This window comes from Microcebus murinus, chromosome 12 (genome assembly GCF_040939455.1).
Source record: "Microcebus murinus isolate Inina chromosome 12, M.murinus_Inina_mat1.0, whole genome shotgun sequence".
NCBI lineage: Eukaryota > Metazoa > Chordata > Mammalia > Primates > Cheirogaleidae > Microcebus > Microcebus murinus.
This window is the reverse complement of record NC_134115.1, coordinates 85,325,346-85,349,585: the sequence shown is the minus strand read 5'-3', so window position 1 is coordinate 85,349,585 and position 24,240 is coordinate 85,325,346. Positions and strand designations below refer to the sequence as shown.

At 45.6% G+C, this 24,240-nt stretch overlaps 1 protein-coding gene and 1 pseudogene across 5 annotated transcripts in view; one reads left to right on the top strand and one right to left on the bottom strand.

The window, feature by feature from the left end:
- The window catches only part of MVB12B (multivesicular body subunit 12B), a 162,483-nt gene that overhangs the window by 105,798 nt on the left and 32,445 nt on the right, over positions 1 to 24,240 (bottom strand). For all 5 annotated transcript variants that reach the window (XM_076009042.1, XM_020289478.2, XM_020289479.2 and 2 more), the window contains exons 3-4: positions 7,907 to 8,014; positions 2,770 to 2,866 (exon numbers count right to left, since the gene is read on the bottom strand). In XM_076009042.1, coding sequence (XP_075865157.1) covers positions 2,770 to 2,866; positions 7,907 to 8,014 — 205 coding nt within the window. The remainder of the gene's footprint in view (positions 1 to 2,769; positions 2,867 to 7,906; positions 8,015 to 24,240) is intronic.
- Positions 18,101 to 18,627, top strand: LOC142874348 (U1 small nuclear ribonucleoprotein C-like; annotated as a pseudogene).

Here is a 24,240-nt window from a genome sequence, read left to right as displayed (position 1 = left end):
GAACTCATACTTTCCAATTTCGAAACTTGTTACAAAACAACACTAATCAAGACTGTGTGGTACTTGCATAAGGGAAGACACATAGACAGAAGAGAACTCAGAGTCCAGAACAGAAATAAACCCTCACGTTTCTGCTCAACTAATTTTTGACAAGGATGACAAGGAAGTTCAATGGGGGAAAGAATAGTCTTTTCAACAAATAGTGCTGGGACAACTGGATAGTCACATGGAATAGAATAAAGTTGGACCCCTACCTCATACCATACACAAAATTAACTCAAAATGGATCAAAGACATTAAGTGTAAGAGCTAAAACTCTTATAAGAAAACATAGGCATAAATCTTGGTGACCTTGAATTAGGCAGTGGTTTCTTAGATGTGACACTAAAAGCATAACAACAAAGGAAAATACAGATAAGTGGAACTCCATCAAAATTAAAAACTTCTGTGTCTCAAAGACACCATTAAGTGAAAAGAAATTCCACAGAATGGGAGAAAATTTTTGCAAATCATATATATGATAAGGGACTTACATCTAGAATACATTAAATATTTTTGCAACTCAATAATAAAAAGACAACGCAATTACAAAATGAGCAAAGGAAAGAATAGATATTTTTTCAGAGGAGATATACAAATGGTCGAAAAGTACATAAAAAGATGCACAACATCACTAGTTGTAAGGGAAATACAAATTAAAACCACAAAGAGATACCACTTCACACACACAAAGATGGCTAAAATAAAAAAGACAGATAATAACAAGTGTTGACGAAGATGTGGAGAAATTGGAACTTGCATACACTGCTTATGCTGGGAATGTAAAATGGTGCTGCTCCTTTGAAAAATAGTTTGGTATTAACAGTTCCTCAAAAACATTGAGTTATCATATAACCCAGCAATTTCATGCCTAGGTATATACCCAAGAGAAATAAAAACATATATCTGCACAAAAACTTGTACACAAATGTTCATGGCAGCATTATTCATGATAGCCAAAACTGGAAACAATCCAAGCATACATCAGTTGAATGGATAACCAAATACATGGATATATGTGGTCTATCCATATAACAGAAGATGATTTGGAGGAATCAAGTACTAATACATGCCACAACATGGGCCAACCTTGGAAACAGTATGCTAAGCGAGAGAAGCCAGTCATAAAAGATCATATATTATATGATTCCACTTATACGAAATATCCAGAATAGGCAAATCTACACAGAAGGTACATTAGTGGCTGCCTAGGGCTGGTGGGGTTGGGGAGGTGAGGGCTGTGGAGAAATGGAGGGTACAGGGCTGCTTTTTGGGGGTGATATAATGTTCTAAAACTGACTGCACTGACATTTGCACAACTCTATGAATATACTGAAAAACACTATACACTTTAAATGGGTGAATTGTATAGCATGAGAATTATATCTTAATAAAGCTGTTACCAAAAAAAAAACCTCTTTACATAAATATTAATAGATAAATCTGTCTGTAAAAGGTGCTTATACACATGCTTTTCCAGCATGGCACTGTGGTTAAAAGTGTGGCTGGAGCAGACACAAGTCTACTTATGTATGTGCCCTAGTCACTCCCCAGTTCTAGATGTGTGATCTGGGCTAAGTTCTTTAATCCCTAAGTAGTTACTGCGCCTCATTTTTTCTCATATGCAAAATGGGTATAACAACACCTATCTCTAAAGAGGGGTCTTCTGAAGATTAGATGAAATGAGGCATGTAAAGCATTTCTCAGAGGGGCCAGCATGTGGGAAACACATGCTAAATATCAGCCGCTATGATAATTACACATAGTAATAAACAACAAAAGGCCCTCCAATGTCCAAATGTGAGGACAGCATCAAGAAAGACAGACCATGCTATACGATGGGACCGACTTGTTTGATTAAAATAACAGTCGCGTGGGGTCTATTAGGTATGGAAACTCTGGTCTATGCAAAATGCCAGGAAGAAAGCAAAACAGTGGGTCCATACGAGGCTATGAAAAAATAAAGTAAAAATGACAAAGCATGAGATACAGAATTTCATAAATGACCCATGTGCCACACAGAAAGGACTCTCTGTATTTGTTTTTTATTCACTGCTTCACTGTTGTGTATATCTGAGAGTTGGCTGACAAATAATTAAAAATAAAACAAGTTATGTTACATCCAAAAGAGGAGGCTCAAATATCCAGAGGTTTTCCAGCACGATTTGGTAACTGGGGTGCAGGAACCTCGAGCACTCCCACGTCCTGAAGCAGCTTCCAATTCATCAGCTATTTGCTTCTGCTCAGGGCGGCTGAGTGGTCAGAACATTTGGTCAAATTAGAATCCTGTGGGCTCTGGTTTGCAGTTTTTCTGGTTCTTACAGCTCTTGTTTGCTCTCAGGGCCAAAGACGGGCACGTCACTGTACCTGCAGTCCTTGGATATCTTTTGGTTTTTTCTCCCCTTTGCCAAGACCCACGAGCAACCCCAGAGGAAGGACCACAGACAGACTAAGCCGGTCCCACCGTCCCGTTCCTGAGCGGGCCGGGGCAGCTGGGAGCACCTAAGAGAAAGGGACGTTCTGCTCATTTACACACCGCGACCCAGAATATCCGCAAACTCCTCGGAGAGCCTGGCCGGACACACGTCAAAGCAGCAAGTAGGGCTTATTCGTGGGCGCAGTGAGGCCTCCCAAAATGTTTCTGAAGAAAAATGCACGTAGAAAATATCTGCAACTCTGCCTGGAGGAAGGAAACTCTCCCAGCGATGAGCGTGCTAAAGGGTGACTCACGTGTGTCCACCGTCTCCTGAATCGGGATGAAGCCCACAGGCAGCGTGTCCTTGATGTCAATGAGCTTCATATCCACTAACACGTTCCCCAAATGGCTCTTGGAAAGAAAGGAAAGAGACACAGACTATTAACCCGAAGGAGCCTGCAGTAGGGCTGCCATTTTGGCTTCAAGATGCATATTTAACACAGCGACTCGTGCAGCTTTATGACAGCAGGTTAATTAGAGGAGACGACACTTAATGTTCCCCAGTGGTTACACGGGGACTCGGGTGGCTCCCGGGAAGGAGCTTGATCTGTGGAGCCTCAAAGTCACTCACCCAGACGAGGCCTTGGGTAGCCAGACGGCGACCCAGGAGACACTTTGGACACAGCCCAGCAGGGGGCAGCTGTGCGCACGTGTCCCGGCACCAGGCTGCCACTCGGCCCGAGCACCAGATCTCAGGGACAGTAGGTTTTAGAAAGGGCAAATTCCCGGGGCACTTGCCATAGGGGAACAGCTGCGTGCAAACCTAACAAGGAACCAATCGGGCTCCTAAGTGATCACCAGCCTGCAAGCTGACACACATCTCAGTTGCTAGATACATTTTGCAAAATCCCAGGAATCATAAACTAATACAGAGCGAAAGCCCTGCTGCCTCAATATTACGCATCTTCTAAAATGACACGCACAAGGGCCTCCTAAAGTTTCTATTTACTGGTAGTATATGGGGTCCACGGTGCACAGTTTCTGTAACTGGCGTAAAAATATCTTTCCAAGACAGTACCCCACTCTGTAATTGCGAGAGAGAATTCTTTGCAAACACACCGACACTTGAAGCCGCACTTTCAGTTGGAAACGAGCTCAAAAGATATCTATGCTACAACTTAAATGTGTGGGGCCACCTTGGAGATTTCATTAAAATCTTCAGAGTAATTTTCAGCTTAGTGCTCCCTTTCTCTAGACAAAGCCAGTTAAGGTAAGAATTATGGGTTCCCATCCCAAATCTCTCCTGTTAGGATGCTATCGATGCATTTGCATACCCATTTTCCAGAAGTGCCTCATCCCGAAGCCCAGCATGAACTCTCAGTTTATTTGATCTGCATCCCTGGACTTGTTCTGTGTCTAGCTGGTCAGTCATCCCTCTGCCCTTGGCAGCAACTTCTCAGGCCGTTGTTCCCGCCTTGCTTAGAGAAGAGGGGGGTTCACCTCCATCTCTGTGCATGGGGAGCCGAGACCCCCACCTCCACCTGTGCCGTGCCAACTCTGCCACATCTCTGAAAGCTGAACGCCAACCAAGGAACTCTTGACATCCAAACTGTGCTGTGTTCCCTCTTGGCACTCTCTTTTTTCCTTCATATCAATTTATAATTGTATGTTTGTGAGATGACTTGCTTAATATCTGTCTCCCCACTAGAGTTTAAGAACCATGACCAAAAATATCTCTGTTCTTATTGTAAATCCAAGCCTAGCATAGTTTTGCCACACAGTAGGTACAAAATAATTATGTGCTGAATAAATTAATTTTGCAGGTACATTTTTCAACTGGGTGGGCCACTCAGAGAGTCAGAAATCAAATTGGATTTGCTTGGATGGCAAATTTTTACTATATAAATAAAAATTTTGAAAGTATATTTAATAAATACATTATGAACCAAACATATACACGTGAAATGAATTCATTCTTAGAATTCAACTAGGAAGGTCAAAATGGCACGTGTAACCTATGGCCAACGTTTTTACGGCACTGCTATCAGAAAACCATTTCTTTCTCTAAGGCTACTGTATTTGTATTTGCCGAGAATTTAATATTATGACATTTCAGGTGGCTGGGCCTCTGGAAGACAATGTCCAGTGCAGCGAGTGTGAAGTGGAACCCTCCCAAATGCGGAATAAACCTCTGACCGCGTAGGAAGCGTCTGAACCGTTAACCTAACTCTCAAACGTCGGCTGCTTTCAGAATCGCCTGATCTAATCTATCATAATTTTTTTTTCATGGCAGTTGCTTTTCCATGTCATCACCGCTTTCTGCATTGAGAAATTAACAACTGGGCATGTTTTCCTGCCCCGTAGATGGATGGGCATTCATCAATATCCCTCTCAAGTGTCTTCTACTTGACACATTGGGTTTTACAGAAGTCAACTGCAAACCACTTAGCGACCTCGCCCTCCACACTCTCTACAAATGTCCCTGATCATAAAACCAGAACATCAGTGGCGCAGCCATTAAAAAAAAAAAAAAAAAAAAAAGCATCAAAAAACCCTCCCACGCATACAAAACGGAGGCTGTACCGCCAGAGCTCCCCGGAGCCCAAGTGTGGTCCTTCCTTGCACAGGGGCTGCTGCTGTACTAGGCTTGATACAGTAGGTCTGTGACACCATTAATTCTGCCTGTTCCTCTCCCCTCCCCCATCCATGCTCGCTTTCATTTCCTCCTCATAAATATGAAGAACGTATTCCCAATCCTTGTTGAGCAAATGATTCATGCCAAAAGCCCAATATGCACTGACTCAGGGTATTTATACTGTCTCTGGTAGCCAGTATTTGCTAGTATACTGTAATTATTTTTGACAACCTTGCATTTAAGGTAGCCACAGATAACCAACTTAATATTCAAATGTTCATAAATCCTTCTGTTTAATATCCTCCCTACCTAATCTATGTACATTATTATTACAGGTAATGCAGAAAGTACAGGGCATGAAAAGTGCAATTAATCTCGATCCTTCCCCAGGAAGCAATGTCACTCCAAAGCCAGGTTTCTATATTAATAGCATGATTGGGGGAAAGGAATTTAGGTTCCAAAGGAGTCTCCCCAAACTCCTACATTGGGAGTCTCAAGTCACCTAATTAAGAATCTGTCTAGACCTGAGATCCTACATCCCTCCTTTGCAGTTGTAAAAAATTGTGCTCTGCAAAGTCCTGGCTCAGACTGCAGGGCCAGGACAGACTGGCTGCAACAGATTAAGAAACGATTGCTACTCCACCCCTGGGCACTGCCACCCACTTGAACCCGATTGTTTGGATCCCACCAACAGACACTTTTTCATTCTTTTTCTGAAAACAAAATGCACCTGCTTCCCACGCTGCCTCAAAAGCAAAGCAGAGGTTTCTCCCACTGCCTGTGTCCTTTTCTTACCTTTTCTTTGATCTCTTCACCACACCCATGGGTACACTTCCCCATGATGCCCAACACTAACAAGCCCCAGTGACTTCTCTTTGTCACGTTCAGACCTGTCACTGTTCCCACTCCAAGTGGTGCAGGGACTCTTCTGTCCTAGAGTACCAATACCCCACAGTCTTTGGAGGAGAATGCAACAACAACAAAAAAAGAACAAAAATCAAAAATGATCATGAAGATTGTGGCTATCCTCTGAGGCCATTTTTAACTGATGCCTCTTTGCTCAGGAAAGATGAAAGCAGAGTAGAGATCGGGAATGAACACCGGGAGACCACTGAGGGGAGAGACAGTGTGAACCGAAGCTTGTTCAAACCCTCGGGAGTCCCTCCTGGCAGCCTCGAGCTGCAGTCAACACGCTGACCTTCTGCAGAAAGTCATAGCCAGCAGACAGAAGAGAGGTGACAAAAGCTAGAAATGGTCTCAGAAAGAGTTTAGGTGAGCTCAGGGACACAGGGACTAGGAGAGAGTGCTGTGTGGGTGCAGGCAGGAAGGAGGGGCCCATGTCTGGAAGGCGCCGTGGCCTTCAGCCCTGCTCCTTGGTGTCTCCTGAGGCCACACAGGGAACCCAGGGACCTGCACAGACTCGTTCCAGGCCCCCGGCGCGGGGGCCATGCTTCAGCTCACCTGCCACCTTCGTGGTATTTAAAATCCATTTGAAGGCCTGATTGAAAAGATTTCCAGTGTTTAGTGCCAGGATACTCCCCGAGTCCCCTGTGAACTCTGTACTTTGCAACGAGCATAAATGGCTCTTGTAATTGGTGGAGAAAATTAAAGCAATGACTTCTCCCCCAGTCCTGAATATGTTCAGAATAATTCCCCAAACAAAGAATTATTAACAAATGCCAGGAACAGGTGGTGAGAGAGAGGGCAAGCCAGAGAGCCTGGTGACGGGTCTACATTCGGAAAATGCTGAGGAGCCACCTGGGGACCCAGTGACGGGACCCTGAACCCATGGGGCAGTGTGACAGAGAGGGAGACTGTGACTTTTCCCCTTTCATGTTCCTAATGAGGATGTTTGAAGTGGTTGTTTTTTGTCTTTTTAACCCACAAACATATACTACTGTTATAATAAAACTTATAAAAATAAATTAATAAAAGTATCTCCAAAAGTAAATATTTGCATTAGAAAGACAATAACATTCAGGGCAAAAATAAAACATCAGCCCCGATGACAAAAACCCGAACTGCTCCGCCCTTGGGACTAGGGAAGACAGGTGGCCTTGGAGGAGCATGTCACCTCCCAGATCCCAGTTTCTTCAGGAATGGGAAGGAGGCGAGGCCTGCAGAGATGGCTGAGAAGGGGACGAGGCCACGTGCAGAGTCCTGGGACAGCTCTCACACGGACTGGTGCTCGCTAACGCTACTCCCCTTTGTTCTAAGCCACCCACTAAAACACCTACTTGGAAAAGCCTTGGTAGACGTCTTTAAAGTTTCCTAATTTATGGGCACGAGTATTTAAAAAGCAGCACACTAAGAGAAATCTATACAAGCGGATACCTACCTACAAAAATAATGAAATGTGGTAGAGATGCACAGAGAAAGAAAGAGTCACTCTGGAAACAAGGCCGCGTCTGTGCACCAGGGGGACCAGGTGGGTCCTCCGTTGAGTCACGCTGCCCTTTGTTGGCCAGCATCAAGTCCAGATCCCCTGCAAAACTCTCACATCCGTGCTCCCCGTGATTTGTTGCTTAGAGGAAACGCAGGCAAACGAGAGCTGGGAGAGAAATTTCCTGGTTTCCTTTTGAGAACACATTTTAATGGCATTCACTGTACACTTGGGTACGTGGTTAATAATACTGTTAATAAATGAAACACAGTGCTAGCTGCTAATTCTACCCAGTTCACTAAAACCACAGATAAATTAATATGGCCATGAAAATAAACCACAACAACAACAAAAAAAAAAAATGAGGAGATTCCAAACAGGAATGTAAATTACTTGTGCTCACTCGGCAAACGGAAGCCGCTACTGGACTTACATTTTCTTTGGAAAATGATCTTGTGAAACACAGGTATCTGGTAACCTTGGATTTAAATAAGCCGTCTTTCCAGAGGTCAGCATCCACACCATCTGCCGTCTGCGCAACCTGCACCGAGGAGACAGAGAGAAGGATGGCAGGTGAGGCGAGACGGAGCTGAAGGTTCCTGAGCCGCTCCTTCCAAGCCCGTCCCAATTAACACCGGCCCGGACGCTCGCAGCATCTCATTAGTTCATTTCACTCGGCGCGGGGACAAGAATTTCCAAAAGGGGGAAAAAGGGAGAGTGTGAAAAATACAACTTCTAAAAATATTGTCCCTGGGGAAGCCATTGATTAAAGACACCCTGACAAAAATGGTTCTAATGAGAAAAGAGCAACTTTTGTTGTAATGGACCAAGAAGGGATGGGATAAGTCAGCACATTAAGCTGCTCATTACCACTTACTCGGGGGAGGGGGGATGGTGCCTGCGAGGACAGACGTCCAGGGGGGTGTGAAATGCCACCTGAGAGGGGCCCGCCTGTGGCGGGAGTGACACCTCCTGCTCTAGGGCTGGGGGGGCTTCCGTCAGTGGGTCTCTGCTGGGGCGGGGCGGGGCGCCCACCTGCCTGTTCCCCGTACAAGCCCTGAGAGTGGCATTCAAGGTCAGAGACTGGACCAGGGCAGGAAAATAAAAGGCGACTCAGCTCCTTGCTCCTCGCCTCACTAAGAAGCCATTTTCTCACACACAGCTGTGGAGAGTCTCCTCTAGGAAACCGAGGAGGCGGCCAGCCTTGATCTGAGCCCCGCAGGCCCTGCGTGCTGCGCCGGGGCGGGGACGTTGGCGACAAGGGCCAGGCCTCGTGGGGCAGACGCACGGGGACCGTGCAGAGGAGGGAAAAGGCTGGAAGCCCGTGGTGCTTTCCTCCCACTTCCTCCAGACTGCCCTGTGCGCAGCTGGTCAGAGCCTGGCCCACTTTGTCACTCGGCGTCCCCACGAGAGCACGGGCTGACCCTCCTCGACTGCCTTCGCCAGCAGGTGCCCCAGCGAGCCGGCATCCAGGAAGACTGCGGGGCTTCACGCGGCTTGCTTTCTGCCTTCTGGAGCTTTAGACCTCGGGACACCCCCGACCTGGCGAGCTCCTGACCCCTCCGGCAGCCCCACCCTCCCACCTCCCTGGGCCGCAGGGCAGGGCCCCGGGGCGGGGACCCCAGGACATTCCTGGGCCCACCACAGCCACGCTCTCTGAGGCTGCTCAGAGAAGCCTACAGGCCAGTGGGCAGAAGAAAAATGCTTGCCTTTCACGCCAAACAATCGTAAATTAGCAAACATAGCATGGGGAAAAGAAAGGCCCTTATGCTGGATATGCAAATATATTAGACCTGAATGCTGAGGGAGGAATGACACGCGGACAATTTTAGGAACTGTTTGCCCCAAGTGTGCTGCCCCCACAGGAAGAAACACGAGGGAACAGGGAACGGGCCTTGTCAGCACTTTTCCCACAAGAGTCACATAAAGTTTCTAGGAAAACAGGAGATTTAAGGTAAAGGTCTCAGCTTCGCCACTGCCAACAACCCCTCTCACTTGTTGTCTCCCATGGAGTCCATGTTTTGAAAGATTTTTGACTCTCAGAGTGCACTTTTGACTGTATTTCCTCAGTTAGAGGATGCGGTCATTTGGGGAATCAGCAGTGGATTTAAGGAGCAGCCTTTACACACACGCGCACACACACACACACACCACACACACACACACCCCATACACACGCATGGGCACACACACACACACGAAAACGTACACATCTATTGTAAGATGCATCCCAAGTTCAGAATCTTTAAAGTGTAAAATTAAGATACTTCAAGAACAAAGGAATAAGGGAATCTATAGGGTATCTATATTAAAGGCATCGTTTCTGAGAAACTTTCACAACTAGAGACCATCTGCAGGATACTCCCGGCCGTGGAACCTCGGGCTGGCCTGGGGACAGAGCTGTGCCGCCAACCTTCCTCTGGACGAGGGAGAGAGTCCGGGAGGGCTGGCCTGGCTCTCTGGAGATCTCACACTGGGGAGGAGAGGGGGCATTCTAACCCAAGCCACCTCCTCCAGGGTCGCTCTCCACCTGCCCCATTGCTAGAATCTCCTCCTTGCGGAGTGAGAAGACACCTTGATACGAAAACATAATGGGAAAAAGCCCGCCATGCAGGCCGGCCCCCATAGCACCACCTGGCCCCACGTCTCCGCTCTGGCAGTTAGAGCCCTACAACCCTTGTCTGAGAAGCGCTGCACGACCACAGGCCCAGATTTGCCCTGCGGCCAAAATGCATTTGCAAGGAAGTGAAAGTGTGTCAGGGAGCCCATCCTTCTGCTGAGCCGGGGAGGTGAGGAGGGAGAAGAGAGAGACCTGCCCACACCCCAGGGGAGGCTCTGGAAGCCTGGCCCTGTGTGCTGGACAGCACAGAGATCGGAGATGGACACCACCAGGAACTGGACAAGGAGTGAGATACCGGTCCTGGCTCCCCAGGACCATGGGGGAAGCGGCCCAGGTGGAACAAGGCAGCACTTCCAGCCTGCCTTCCCTACAGCAGTAAGATGTACCCAGAAGCTTCTTCCCAACCCAGTCACATACAGGTGCTTAATAATCTAAATTCTTCCCAAGTCAGGGGAGCTAATGATCTACAAGACGAATGACCCCTGAAGGCAGTGGCTGCAGTCACAGTCACAGGAAGAGGAGCCCCAGGCCCTGACCGTGCCCACACCCTCCCCAGGTGCAGGAGCTCACAGACCCAGTGGCCAGCCTCGGGTCCAGGGTCGGGAAGGCCGGGGGCTGTGGGGTGGGAGGTGGGGGACCAGACGCTCCCTGTGCGGCAGGGGCAGCCAGATCCAGAGGCAGGCCCAGACCTGCACCCAGTGGCTCAAGCAAGTCCCACCCTCCACTGCGAAGTGGAGGTGCTGCCCTCCCCACGGGGGTCACTGTGGGATCAGAGGAGACGATGCACATGCAAAGCACCCACCTGGGCACGAGCACTCACAAAGACAGCGCTGACTCCTCTAAACTAAAAAGGAGGCCATGTGGCCAGATACTGCCAAGTCTTTAAAGTGATGTCAGGCTGCATCAGAATTCAGAGGTCTTCATCTGTCCCTGGGGGGCTCAGGGCCAATCTCCGGGACTAAATCTGGTCTTTCAAACGCAAAGGAACAGGTGTGTGACTCACGTTACCTTCCCTGCTATCCCACCTGGGTATGGGCTCCACAAGGCCAAGCACAGGGCCAACGCAACCTCGCTGAAGCAATGGGTGAACAGTCAGCTCTTCACTCAGCGCCGTGTGAAAAGCCACATACCCTGCCAGCTACCCAACAGGGTAAAGAGAATTCTTTTAAAATGAAATTTCCAGGATTTATTCCACTGAGCTGAGTGTATCCCCTTCAAAATACCCCTCTGCGAGGCACATACCCATTTCGACACTGAGGCCACTACTCTTTTGGTTGTCTCATTTGTTCCCTGCCTTGTTCCCGAGACGACATTGTCTGCTGCTGCTGACTGCAGAACCTCCGAGTCTGTCATGGGGCCTCATGTACATGCATGCACATGCACGCACATACACATACATGCACACGTGCTCACACTCTCACAATCCTTCTCTCTCTCTTGCATTTCTTCCCAGGTGCAGGAGAGGAGGAGGAGGAGGAGGAGTTGGGGGCAAGAGGAGGAGGGGGAGGAGCCACCTGTAACCAGGCAGAGGCAGATGAACACATGGCTTATCTCTCTTCCCTGCCAATATTCTGCTGAAACAACAATCAAGTGGAGAAAGTGCTAAAATGAAAGCCAGAGGGGAGAGTACCACAAGAGAGGGGCCAGAAAATGCCTGGGGCTGTATGCTAGAAGGTATGGCCTGCAGGGCCGAGTGCTCAGGGAGGCTGACTCACCCCTCAACCCCCCTCAACCCAGGGCCCAGAGTCAGCAGATACCACTGGGGGGCAGAGGCACAGGGGTGGGTGTAAGTTTAGGGCTGAATGGGGCGGACTGAAACAAGGTCCATCAACAAAGTAGTTAAACTCCCAGGTCCCCACCCCCATTTCAGGTATATTTTCTGCAGAAAGGAAACTAGCAAGGTGCAGGCCTACACAACACCAGACCGGTGGGGAAGGAGGTGCTGACTTCAGAGTGAACACAGGGGGTTAAGCATACACACTGAAAGGCAGCCCCAGACTCCGGGGACTCTCACTACACAGCGCAGCTCCCTGCTCACACCCCGCCAGCCCCCCCCTCCCCTCGCAGCTGTAGCCTGCCCAGAGCCTTGATCTGAAACACAAACCGACAACAAAGGGTCACCAGGCGTTGGGGGAAAGGCTCCAACATGAAAGAATGACCCGAAATAGAAAAAAGGGAACCTGAAGGTTGCACAGAGGCCAGGAGGAAACAATGAAAGCTCTGGAACAAACAACCAAGCCTGTAATTAAAATCCTTTCAGGGCCGAGTGAGTATACTGCAAACACCAAACAAGAACAGAATACTGAGAAAACTTTCTTTTAAAAAGGAAAAATTTGAGAACAATATAAAGAGATTAGAAATTGAAAAGTTATAGCTAAAATTAAAAATTTAAAAAAAATCAATACGCTTGAAGCTCTTACTCGAGGGGGGAGGGGGGCAAGGGCAATATATGTAACCTTAACACTTGTACCCCCATAATACGCTAAAATAAAGAAAAATGTTAAAAAAAAAAAAAAAAGCAACTTGCTCAAGACCAGCTTGGGCAACAGAGGGAGACCTTGTTTCTGGGGTGGGGGGGACTGGAAGAGAAAGTTGAGGAACTCTTTCAGAAGGCAAAATACAGAACTATAGGCAAGAAAAACTAAGAAAACTGGAGGGTCAGCACATCATCCAACAAAAGTTCCAGGAAGAGCTTTTAAAATAAAAAATGATGAGAAGGGGAGCCTCTGTGTTCCGGGAGTCCTGAGAGTTCCCGGACCCGCCCCAAAGAGAAACAACAGAGAATCTCCCCAAACCAGGGATAGAGAAACCACCTTACTTTAGAGAGAAATGACAGGTCACAGACAAACGGACCAGGACCACCGTCCGTTAGACTTCTCAATCACAACACCGGACACTAAAAGACAAGACATCTTCAAAGTTCTCAGGAATTCTAGAATTCCACGGCTAAACCAGCTATTGATTAAGTATGAGGGTAGAATAAAGACTTTTGCAGATGCACAAGGACTTAAAAAGTCCATCTCCCATGGACCCTTTCTGGGGAAGCTACTGGAAGAGACATCAATCAGCAACACTGGGGACTAAATCAATAAAGAGGAAACCGTGAACCCCAGGAAACAGAGCCCACACCGCTCGCAGCACGCCCAGGCCAGACAGAGGAGAGAAAGGGAACCCCAGGGCAGGGGTGAGGGACAGCCGCTGGGGCTGTGCGGAAGCACTGGGGAGAAACGGGTGGGCGTGGGACAAACGTGCTAGAGCATTTGGTAAAATGAAGACAATGGGCATAAACCTACTTGAAAATATAGTTTATTAATCAATGTAAACATTAAGAAGGTTTTTTTAAAAAAAAAATTAAGTGTGAAAACCAACAGACACCTAGACAGCAACTCAGCAAACGAAAAGAAACCAGTTTGATTAATTCCAAGAAAAATAAAAGGCTGTACAAGAAAAGAGAATACCTTCCTAGAACCTCACCTGATTCAGTGTGGTACCTAATGTTTGCATCGTCACAATATGTGAACACTGAGCATTTATTTACCAAAAATCGTGACACTGCCTGATGAGGGAGATTATAAGAGAACAAAATATCTAAGGTGAATCAAGAAATAAGCAATACAATCAAATTATTTAGAAATATGGAGATAAAGTCCCAGAGAGGAAAAAAAAATGTCCTTTAAAAAAGCTGAAAGTAAATGCCTCTGGGAAGTGAAAAGAGGAAGGTGGGGAGGCCGGGCAGGGGTTGCTATTCTTACAGGGCTTTTCTTACAAGCCTTTGAGCACTCTGACATTTTTTTTTAACTGTACATGCATGCGTAAAGGCGATTTTTAATTTTAAAAAAGTCAGAGAGCTGGAGAAAGAACTCACGGAAGATAGTGTGAGAATTCACTATTCCTTCTAGACACGCTGCCACTATCGCCACCATCAGGGACGTTCCTAGCGGTGCAATACGACCTCATTCCTAGTTAGCTGTTGGTGTGTTCCCAAGCTGCATGTGCAGCTGATTCCAGCCTCCCCCACAGCTGGGGTCCACCAGGATTCCACGCGCAGGTGCCCGGAGGAGGAGCTGCAGCACCCGGAGTCCCCGGCTCGACACAGGGCTTGTACAAACCGTTCAGGACCCCGGCCCCACCTCTGCCTCACACAGCCCAGGCCTCTGACTGCCTTCTCCGGCTTCGGTTCAGAGGTCACATTCTGGACCACTGTGCGGCAGTCACAGAGGGACACGTGAGCTCAGGAAGCCCTGAACGGCCCACTGGGCAGTGGGACTGGCCACCTGCAGCTGGCCTAGAAGGCATGCCCGCTGCAGAGCCTCCGGGGTTGATCGTAAGAAATCTCCCTGGTTTACGGGATTCCTTTAATCCCTTCAAAATCTGGGAGGTGGGGATGGAGGGGACAGCGATTACGAAGACCTCAGGGTGGAAACAATGTTGTTGGGGTACAGGGACAGAAAGGAGCCTGGCACGATGGGCTGCATATCAACAATATGATTGCTGGAGCTCTGCTTATAAAGGCAAAAGTAGAACAGAACACATTTCTAGTGATTAGAGAACATCCTTACAATGGAGGCTACTGTAAACAACTTTATAAATGTGTATCTACTAACATAGAAAGTTTGGGGGAAAGGGTAAATTACAAAATGCTTTGTAAAGTATAATCTTATATTTTGTCTTTTTAAAAAATTATCTGTATAGAAAAGGATCTAGACAAATATAAAGCAAAGCATTAACTATCGTTCAGCTCTGCAAAATTGAGATTGTGGGTATGTGTTTAATGTTCTTTTTGCTTGCCTAAATGTTCTGATTTTTTTGGTAATAAGCACAACACAGCTTTTATAAGAAAAACAAATGTAAAGACTCCATTTGATGGGGTGAGAAATAAAAATCCGCCGATTTTAACTTGAGAAACACTTTGTAAATCAGCTGTCCAACTAACGCCACCTAAAGAGGAGAAGTGCAGTAAATCACTACAATCGCCTCAGTGGCTTTCCAACATCAGACCTGAGTGCTCCTTGGCAAGGAGAAGCTCTCAAAAGACACTGCTAACCACCAGTTTCATCAATCCGTTTACACCCCGGTGTTTTAAGAGAGGCCACCCACAATTCAAAGGTGTACTGGGCAGACAGAAAGCAATCAAAGGAGCCAGGAAATTCTGCAGACATTCCAAAGGAAATATCTGGCCAACACTATGAACAAGAATGAAGTTCAAAGGCCTCTGGATATGTTAGATCAGGGGTGGGGAACCTTTTCGTGTTGGAAGGCCACATGAATTTAGCTGTAATCAAATAAGGATGTATTCAAGAAACTTCAATTAGATGTACTTAAAAATGCACATTATTTTGTAAAAATCTACTATGTACTTAATTTCCAAATATGAAAACGATTTGTTAATTTTAAAGTTAACTACTCTTGTAATGGCTTTGTTGTGTCTACTTTTGTTGGAAAGCATTTGAATATTTGGTAGCAGCATGGAGGTCCACAGTTTCAGTGAACCCTCTAGATGGGTATTGGTCATTTGTGACCTTAAAGGGCATCTTGATTTGGGTTAGGTAGGAGAATGTAGATTCGCAGCAAAAACTGATTGAAAAGCAGGAAAGCATTTTTCAGGCATGTTGCCAAAGGCATGAGTATTCCACTGCATTTTTCCATGGATCTTTCTTAGCATCAGACGATGACTTTAAAATGTCATCTACTGAGAGCTCAGTCAATTCCATCTGTAGTTCTTTGGGTGCCTTGGTGATATCAACTAGCTGAGGCTGAAATGCTAATTTGAATATGATGTCATGATTCTCAAAGTCAGTGAACCTTTCATTGTATTCTCCAATTAGTAGGTCTATAATAGCTGCGTATGCTTCAAATGATTCACATATATCATCCTATTCATCAGTGACCTTTGCTAACTGGGGAAAGTGTTCATCTGAAATTTCCTTTTGAAGAAGAAGTGTTTTGAAAAAAGAGAGCTTTTTTTGAAATGCTTGTATTTTTTGGCACATATCATATATAGAGACTTAGTTTTACCTTGCAAAGAAATATTCAAGTCATTTTGGTTTGACATTCTATCGCACAGAAATGCTATATTCCTATAGAAATCTTTTGATAATTCACATTGCTGATTCTGTTCTTCATAAAATTTAACTATTTATTCCCATAGAGATAACATTTTGGCTAACATCGCCCCTGCAATAGCCAACGCACTTTAGAATGACATGGCAAATCCACACTGAATACTCATCATTCAACTTCAGCATGTTACAGGACTGACAATACCATATTGCATTTGCATGAATACAGTTAACAAGACTTATAACTTCTTGTAAAGTGTCACTGTTAACACTTTTTTTTACCTGTGCAAATAAATCCTTCATGTTTTCCTGTCATGGAAGGTGCACCATTTGTACATACACTAAATTTACCAAATTCACTCCAACTGCACAAAATTTATCTTGAAAGTTGTTGAAGATATCTATTCCCCGTGTTCTTTTCACAAGAGTGCCCAAAGCGACTGACTGTTCACAGCAAGAAAATCTTCTGTTATAACCCAAATGAAATATAAAACCTACACCAAGTCAGTAGCATTGGCTGATTCATCCAAAGCGACTGAATAATATATATTTTCCTCTTGAAGTACTGCATGAAGTTGTTCTGTTAAGTTGAAGGCTAATTCATGCTGCCAATCAGTTATGGTTCTCCTCAAAAGAGGCAGTTATTTGTACTTTGAAATGTCATCAGGGTCTAAGCATCCTACAACTTCAACAATGCACTCTTTCATAATTTCTACATTACTGAATGGCTTCCCTTTTTTCCCCAAGTAGATAAGCTACTTTATAAGTTGCTTCAGTGGCATTATTTCCAGGTCTTATTGCTACTGGGAGGAACTGTCTTTGCTTTTGCTTTGCATCTTTTAATTTCTGCAATACAACCTTTTGCACCTCTCCCTCTAATTTAAAATATCTGTGGTCCTTATGAGTGTTAGAATGCTGATGAACACTGAATTTCTTTAATGTTAATATTGCAGTATCACAAAGCAAGCAAATCATCGTATCTTTAGCAGAAACAAGATAATATTGCAATTCCCAATCCTCATTAAAAAATCCGTTTTCTTCCTGCAGTGTTCTCTTGGTCTTCTTTGACATGATGAGCTGCTAAGCAGACAGAACACTGTTGAGGTGTGCAATAAACCCTCTGGGCACAGCACAGAGGCAAGGAACCTGCAAGCCATTCTTTTGGATCCTGAACAGACGGTGTCCCCAAAATGCCTCCTACAAACTGTAAAGTGAAAGGAAGAGCCATTTGACTTATCCAGTGACAAGTCCAGGAACTCTTGGTTGTTTGGTTCTGATCTTATTTGCATCATTTTATTACACCTTCAACTAAAATGTTAAATATTTTTTAGCAAAGGCAGTGGAATGCATGTCTCTGACCCCAAGACTAGTGCGTCTCCCTCAGTCTTGGTAGAGGTGGTTCTCTCTACTCAAGGGCACAGGGACACCATGGCCCCCCAAATCCTGTTGGCCTCGTGCCCCTCTGGGCCCCCTGACACTGTACCACCCTGTTCCCCTCTAGCTCTCCTTCCTCAAATGGGTCTTTCCTACCCGTACCCTGCAATCTCTGCCTCGTTGCCTTTGCCTGTGTTGAGACGCTCTCATTACTTAGGGCCTGGCTAAAAGAACCTGCCACTGCAGAGCCTCCCTGATCACCCCAGCAGGAAAGACCCTGGATTTCTGGAGTCAGGCAGATTCAAGTTCAAGCCCCAGCTCTGCTGCTTACATACTGGGGTTTTCCAAAGTCACCTTTTACTCTCTGAGCCTCATCTGAAACTGGAAATAGTAATGATATCTACTCATAGGATTATTTGTGAGGATTAAATGAGAGAAACAAAAACCACTTAACCACAGTGATATACAACTCCAGACCCACCAAGACAGCTATAATAAACAGACGGGCAGAACCAAATGTTGGCCAGGATGTGGACGCATGGGAACCCCGATACACTGCTGGTGGGATTGCAACATGATGCAGCCTGTTTGGAAAACAGTCTGGAGAGAAACGGAACTGCCTGGAGAGAACGTGCCCAGGTTTTACCGTGACTACTGCGATACATACCTCACCCGTGACTCCATCTGCGAGAAAGACACACTGCAATGGCAGGAAACACAGAGACAATGTGGGAGAGTATCAGAAATGGATGGAAGAGCAGGCCCAGAGCCTGACGGACAGAACAACAGCTGCATTTCAACAAGGAGCAATACCTCCTACTCCAACCTCTGCTCCTCCTCCCGCAGGGGAGAGGATTCCAGCCCCCCCTAGTCTTCTGGGTCCTCCTCGCCCTGGCATGAAGCCAGAACCCCATATGGGGGGCTCTCCCACATGGGATGGGCCCTCCTCCTCCTGGGATGGTCCCAGTGGGACCTGCTCCTGCAAAGAGGCCACCCATGGGAGGCCAGATGCCAAGGATGCCTGAGCCTCCACTGATGAGACCGCCCGCCCGCCCCATGACGGTGCCCACTCGGCCTGGGATGACTGGAACAGACAGATAGGGACAGAGGGGAGGTCTCTTCATGTCAGTTTTATATCACTTGCTCTGCTTCTCCAGGAAATCATGGTGTTGTGACTCTGGGTGTTTTCTTATCAGCGTGGCAAGGAAGACTTGCTCCCCCTTCCTATAGAAGACAGAATAGTTTTGAAGGGAAGAAGTGGAACCAAAAAAGGGGCAGTTTTCATTTGTATTGTAAAATGTGAAAATAAAACTGTCAACTCTTTTAGTTAGGGGGGAAAAAAAGGTAAATGTAGAGTTACATGACCCAGCAATTCTACTTCCAGGTATATACCCAAGAGAAATGAAAACAAATGTCCACACAGAAACTTGTACACGAATCTGTAAGTTTTTCATAAGCATCAAAAGTAAAAATAACTCAAATGTCCATCAACTTATATACAAAATGTGGTATCCAAACAATGGGGTATTGTTCAGTCATAAAAGGAAGGAAATACTGATAGATACTACAACATACGCGAACTTTGAAAAGTTCGTGTATTTTGCTTAGTAAAACAAGATAGTCACAAAAGGCCAGATATTGTATAATTTTGCTTATATGAAATGTCTAGAAAAGGAAATTCCATAGAGAGAGACAGTGGCTGCCAGGGGCTGGGGGAGGGGAAATGGAGAAAACTGCTAACAAGCAGGGGGTTGTTTTGGGTGTGATGATAATGTTCTGAAATTAGAAAGTGGTGATGGTTATGCAACTCCGGGAATATACTGAAAATCACTGAACTATACACTTTACAAGGGTGAATTTTATGGTATGTGAATTATATCTCAATAAAACTGTTTCCTTTTTAACGAAAAGGACTTAGCATAAGGCTTAGTACATGGTAGACACACAAAAAAGTGTTAGCTATTTATTATACTCTCTGGTCCCTAAAGTAAGGACCCTATTTTAGTCACTGGATATTTTTCTGAGTACCTAGCCCTATACCCTGCTTATAGCACATAATCAGATATTTGCCAAATGGCTCAATGAACCATTAAAAGAATGCACAGTATGAATACACACAAAGAATGAAGCCTGGTACATCAGGGCTACACAAGATACCCTTTCTTCATTCTACCTGCCGCACAGGTGTCTTGGCCACAGTGGGCACAAAGGATGCACAGAGAGGCCTAAGGCTGGGCAGGGAGAAAGAAAGCAAAGCCCTACTCCCAGCAAAGGCCCTGGGGGACATGGCAGGCATGAGGAGCCCTGCTCCTGCACCTCCTGATGGCAAAAGGGAGCCGCATGGGGATGTCACTTTGGTGAGAGGCCCACGAGAGGAGAAATGGGAGATGTCCAGGGCAGGTACCTGGTGGCATCAGGGCAGGAATCTCCTCCGTGTTCCAGGTCATCAGGAGGGAAGGTCTGGCCAGAAGTGCCCCTGCCTCGGCCATACCCAGACGGCCAGGCTAAGACACGACCAGGCTAAGACGCAGCCCTGGACCTCCACGGGCCCGTGGAGAGCAGCCTCTGTGGGCCAGAGGATGCCTGGTAGCTTATCGGCACCCAGACGAAGGCTGGTTCCATCCAACCAGGGGGCACTTGTCTATCATGGAGCTACTAGTAACACACCAGCGGCTGAAGCATGGACTAGTCGGTCAACAGCACTCTGACAACTGTTAGTCACTACAGAGACAAAAATTAAATCCGACCCCTACGTCAATTTGTCAGAAACAAATTCTAGGTGGATTAAAGGTTAAATGTGAAAAGCAAAACTTTAAAACTTTTAGAAGAAAGTATAGGATATCTTTATGTTCTAATAGAGAGAATTATTAAAGTAGGCTGATTAATCGTACTACTGTAAAATTAAAAACTCTGATACTACAAAAGCTGTGGTCCCCAGCCCTTGGGCCATGGACGGTACTGGTCCGTGGCCTGCTAGGGACCAGGCCGCATAGCAGGAGGTGAGTGGCGGGACAGCGAGCGAAGCTTCACCTGTGTTTACCTACGCTCCCCATCACTCACATCACCGCATAAGCTCTGCCTCCTGTCAGATCAGCAGCAGCATTCGACTGTCATCCGAGCATGAACCCTAGCGTGAACTGCATACGCGAGGGATCTGGGGTGCGCACTCCTTATGAGGACCTGACGATGCCTGATGACAGAGGCGGTGATGCTAGCGCTGGGGAGCGGCTGCAAACACAGATCATCAGACAGGTCTGACTGCACAATAAATGTAATATGCTTGAGCCATCCCCAAACCATCCTCTCCCCTGAAAGTCTGTAGAAAAATTATCTTCCATGAAACCGGTCCCTGGTGCAGATAAGACTGGGGACTATTGGCTGCTACAAAGGATGCAAAAAACAGCGGAAAGACAGGCTTCAGATTGGGAGCAATGCATAACCGACAACGGATTAACATCCAAAATAAGGAAATAAAGAGCTCTTGCAAATCGATAATGAAAGGACTTAAGCCACGAGAAACATGATGTGCGATATACAGAAGCCATATGAGAAAACGTTCCACCTCTCCAGGAAATGCAAATTAAAAATGACAATGACGTGCCCCTCACAGCAAATCACTGACTAAACTGTAAATGTCCAAGAAAAATGAGTGGAGCTCAAACCGGCACACCACTTTTGAGGGACACCACTATATCCTGTAAGGCAAAAATGTCCCAGCAACCCCAGTCCTAAATGGTTCCCTAGAGAAATTCTTAAAGACATGAGGGTGTTATTTGCGACATTGTTTATAGCATAAATTATTGGAAACAACCCAAATCCTCATCAACAGAAAGATGAATGAATACGTTATATAGTATGTTCCTGCAACAGAATTCTATACAGCCTTGAAGATACATGAATTGGAGCTGCTTGTCTCGGCAGGGATAAGTCTCGGGAACACGGCTAGGCAAAGACACCAAGTTGAAAAGCACACACAGTGTGATATTTGCACCACGTGACATCATCTATATAAAGACTGAAAACATGGAAAAGTATCTAGGAATGACAAATACCAAACTCAGAACGGTGGACGCTGGAGAGGAAGGAGGCCTGGGCCTGTAGGTACATGCAAGGGCATCAATAATGTTTTCTTTCTTTTGTTTAAAAAAAAAAAATTTGACATAAACTTGGTGAAACATTAAGACTTGGAAGAGCTGCATGGGGGTCACACAGGTATTTGTTACATTATTCTCTATACTGTTCTATGTACTTGGAATGTTTTCTAACATTTTAGTTTAAAAATATCAGATAATAGATCTAAAAAAAGAAAAAAATTTTTTTTTTCAAACATTGCAAAGGTACACAAGGAACAGAGGTGCCAGAGACAATACAGGACACTCAGTTAAATTTAAATTTCAGACAAACAAAAAATAATTTTTTCAAACTAAAAAAAATGTTCGAAAATAAATTTAACAGTACATCCTGTATTTTCATTCACTAAATACTATGACCCTAATAAGGAGGCATGTACTCAGGCTTTGTTTAGTGAAAAATTGGGGAGAAACACCCGACAAGCTGGGCAGCAGGGGAAGAAGGGCCGTGCAGGGCACTGCTCCCCGAGCACAGAGCGCCCCACGCCAGTTAACAGGAACTTGGAAGATCTGTACACACCAGGCCAGAAAGATCTGAATGACACGTTTCGATCTTGCATAAAAAACAATGCAAGAGCTTTCTGCATGATGTAATTTACATTAAATGTACAAATTACAATGATATATTTCTATAAGTCATTTATATAAAAACGCATAGAGAAAAATCAGGAAGAAAAATGAACAAACTGATGACAACGACTAACAGAAAGCAGGGGTGTGGTGGAAAGGCACTTGAATATTGGCTGTCTTATTAGATTTTTTAAAATAAGAAGCTATTGGCCAGGTGTGGTAGCTTACACCTGTAATCCTAGCACTCTAAGAGGCCGAGGCAAAAGGATCGGTTGAGACCAGAAGTTCGAGCCCAGCCTGAGCAAGAGTGAGACCCCCATCCCATCTCTACTAAAAATAGAAAAAATCAGCTGGGTGTAGTGGTGCACGCCTGCATTCCCAGCTGCTCAGGAGGCTGAGGCAGGAGGATCGCATGAGCCCTGGAGTTTGAAGTTGTAGTGAGCTACAGTGATGCACTGTAGCCAGGGCAACAGAATGAGACTCTGTCTCAAAAAAAAAAAAAGAAGAAGAATAAAATGATAATAATAATAATAGAGTTTACACCAGAACTCAAAAGGCACGGCAGTCTGGGGCATGTAGTAGTTGTCCATGGGCCTACCAGCTCACACTACACAGCCTGGCTCCAGGATTCTTCCTGGCTTAAACAAAGGGGCCCTGAAAGAGACCCGACAAGACAAGGAGGACAGGAAGAATTAAAGAGATGGGACTTAAGAGAAGACAAGTTGAACCTGTGCTGTTCATGAGTCATGCCCCATGACGGGAGGCGAGAAAGCAAAGGAGATGAACTGGCCCTTGTGACTAAGTCACTCTTCTTATTTACTCCATTACTCAGCTCTCAAACCACACTGCCAGCTGTAATTGCATTTCAATTCATGTTTAACACAAGCATAACTTAGCTGGATGCTGGCATCCAATATCCTAGACATAGAACGGCAAAACAGAAAGAGCTAGCTAATTCAATTCAATAAATGCTCTTTGCATGCCTGGTGGAGCATGTATGCACCCAGGCACTGCCCTGGGTACTGGGGGCACAGCTACGTGACAGGTGCAGCTCCCTGGCCTCCTGGGGCCTCAGTACCCAGGGAGAGATACACACTACCTGACAACTATAATTAAAGAGTGATCAGAGCTGCAATGGAAGAAAGAAAAGGTGCTACTGAAACACACAGAGCCAGAACATAATTCCACAAGGAGAGGAAGGGTGTGCATGCACAAAGGCATGGAGGCGAGAATGGCATGGCACCTCTGAGGACCGGAATACAGTTCAATGGGACAGAACAAGGGCCACAAGGGTAGGGAAGGGGCAGATCAGAACAAGGTTCAGATGCAGGCTGAAGTCCATCTATTGGATAAACACCTATTGAGTGCTCAGTGCTGGGCATTCGGTGGTAAGTAAAACAATGAATTTTCCTTTGAATCTAGAAACAGAGAGCCAGAGAACAATTCTCAGCAGCAGAATAACATCATCTTTTGGGACGTTTCCACTGGCAATAGTTCAGAAAGAATGGAGACAGTTAGAATAGAGTCAGGGGGATGCACCAGAAGAAAATGCACAGACCCTAAGGAGCGTGGAGAAGAGAGTTGATGGATATTTGCTTAGTTAACAGGTTCATCGTTTCTTAAACTCTTCCCCTCTGACCCGCTACTCAGGAGGCTGAGGCAGGAGGATCAGAAACATACTGGAATTTATAGTCACATAATTTCCCACTGCATAAACCTTGCAAACTTATCCTAAATCATGATCTAAAAGGTTAAGGTTAGCCAAGAATAGCCAGGAAACACGGGAGGAAATTAGAAACAAGAGAATTCAATGAGGTTGTTGGATATAAGAGAAATACATTTTTTAAAAATTAACTTTTCTCTATACAAAATATGTAAACCATACCAATCACCATTTAAAGAATACGGTGTGAGAAAACAGTACCATTTACAATAGCAATGTTAATTATCAAGGTTAAATTAGCTCTGTAAAACAAATGAAAAAGTTTCCTATCTTTTTTCAAAGCTTTAGAAT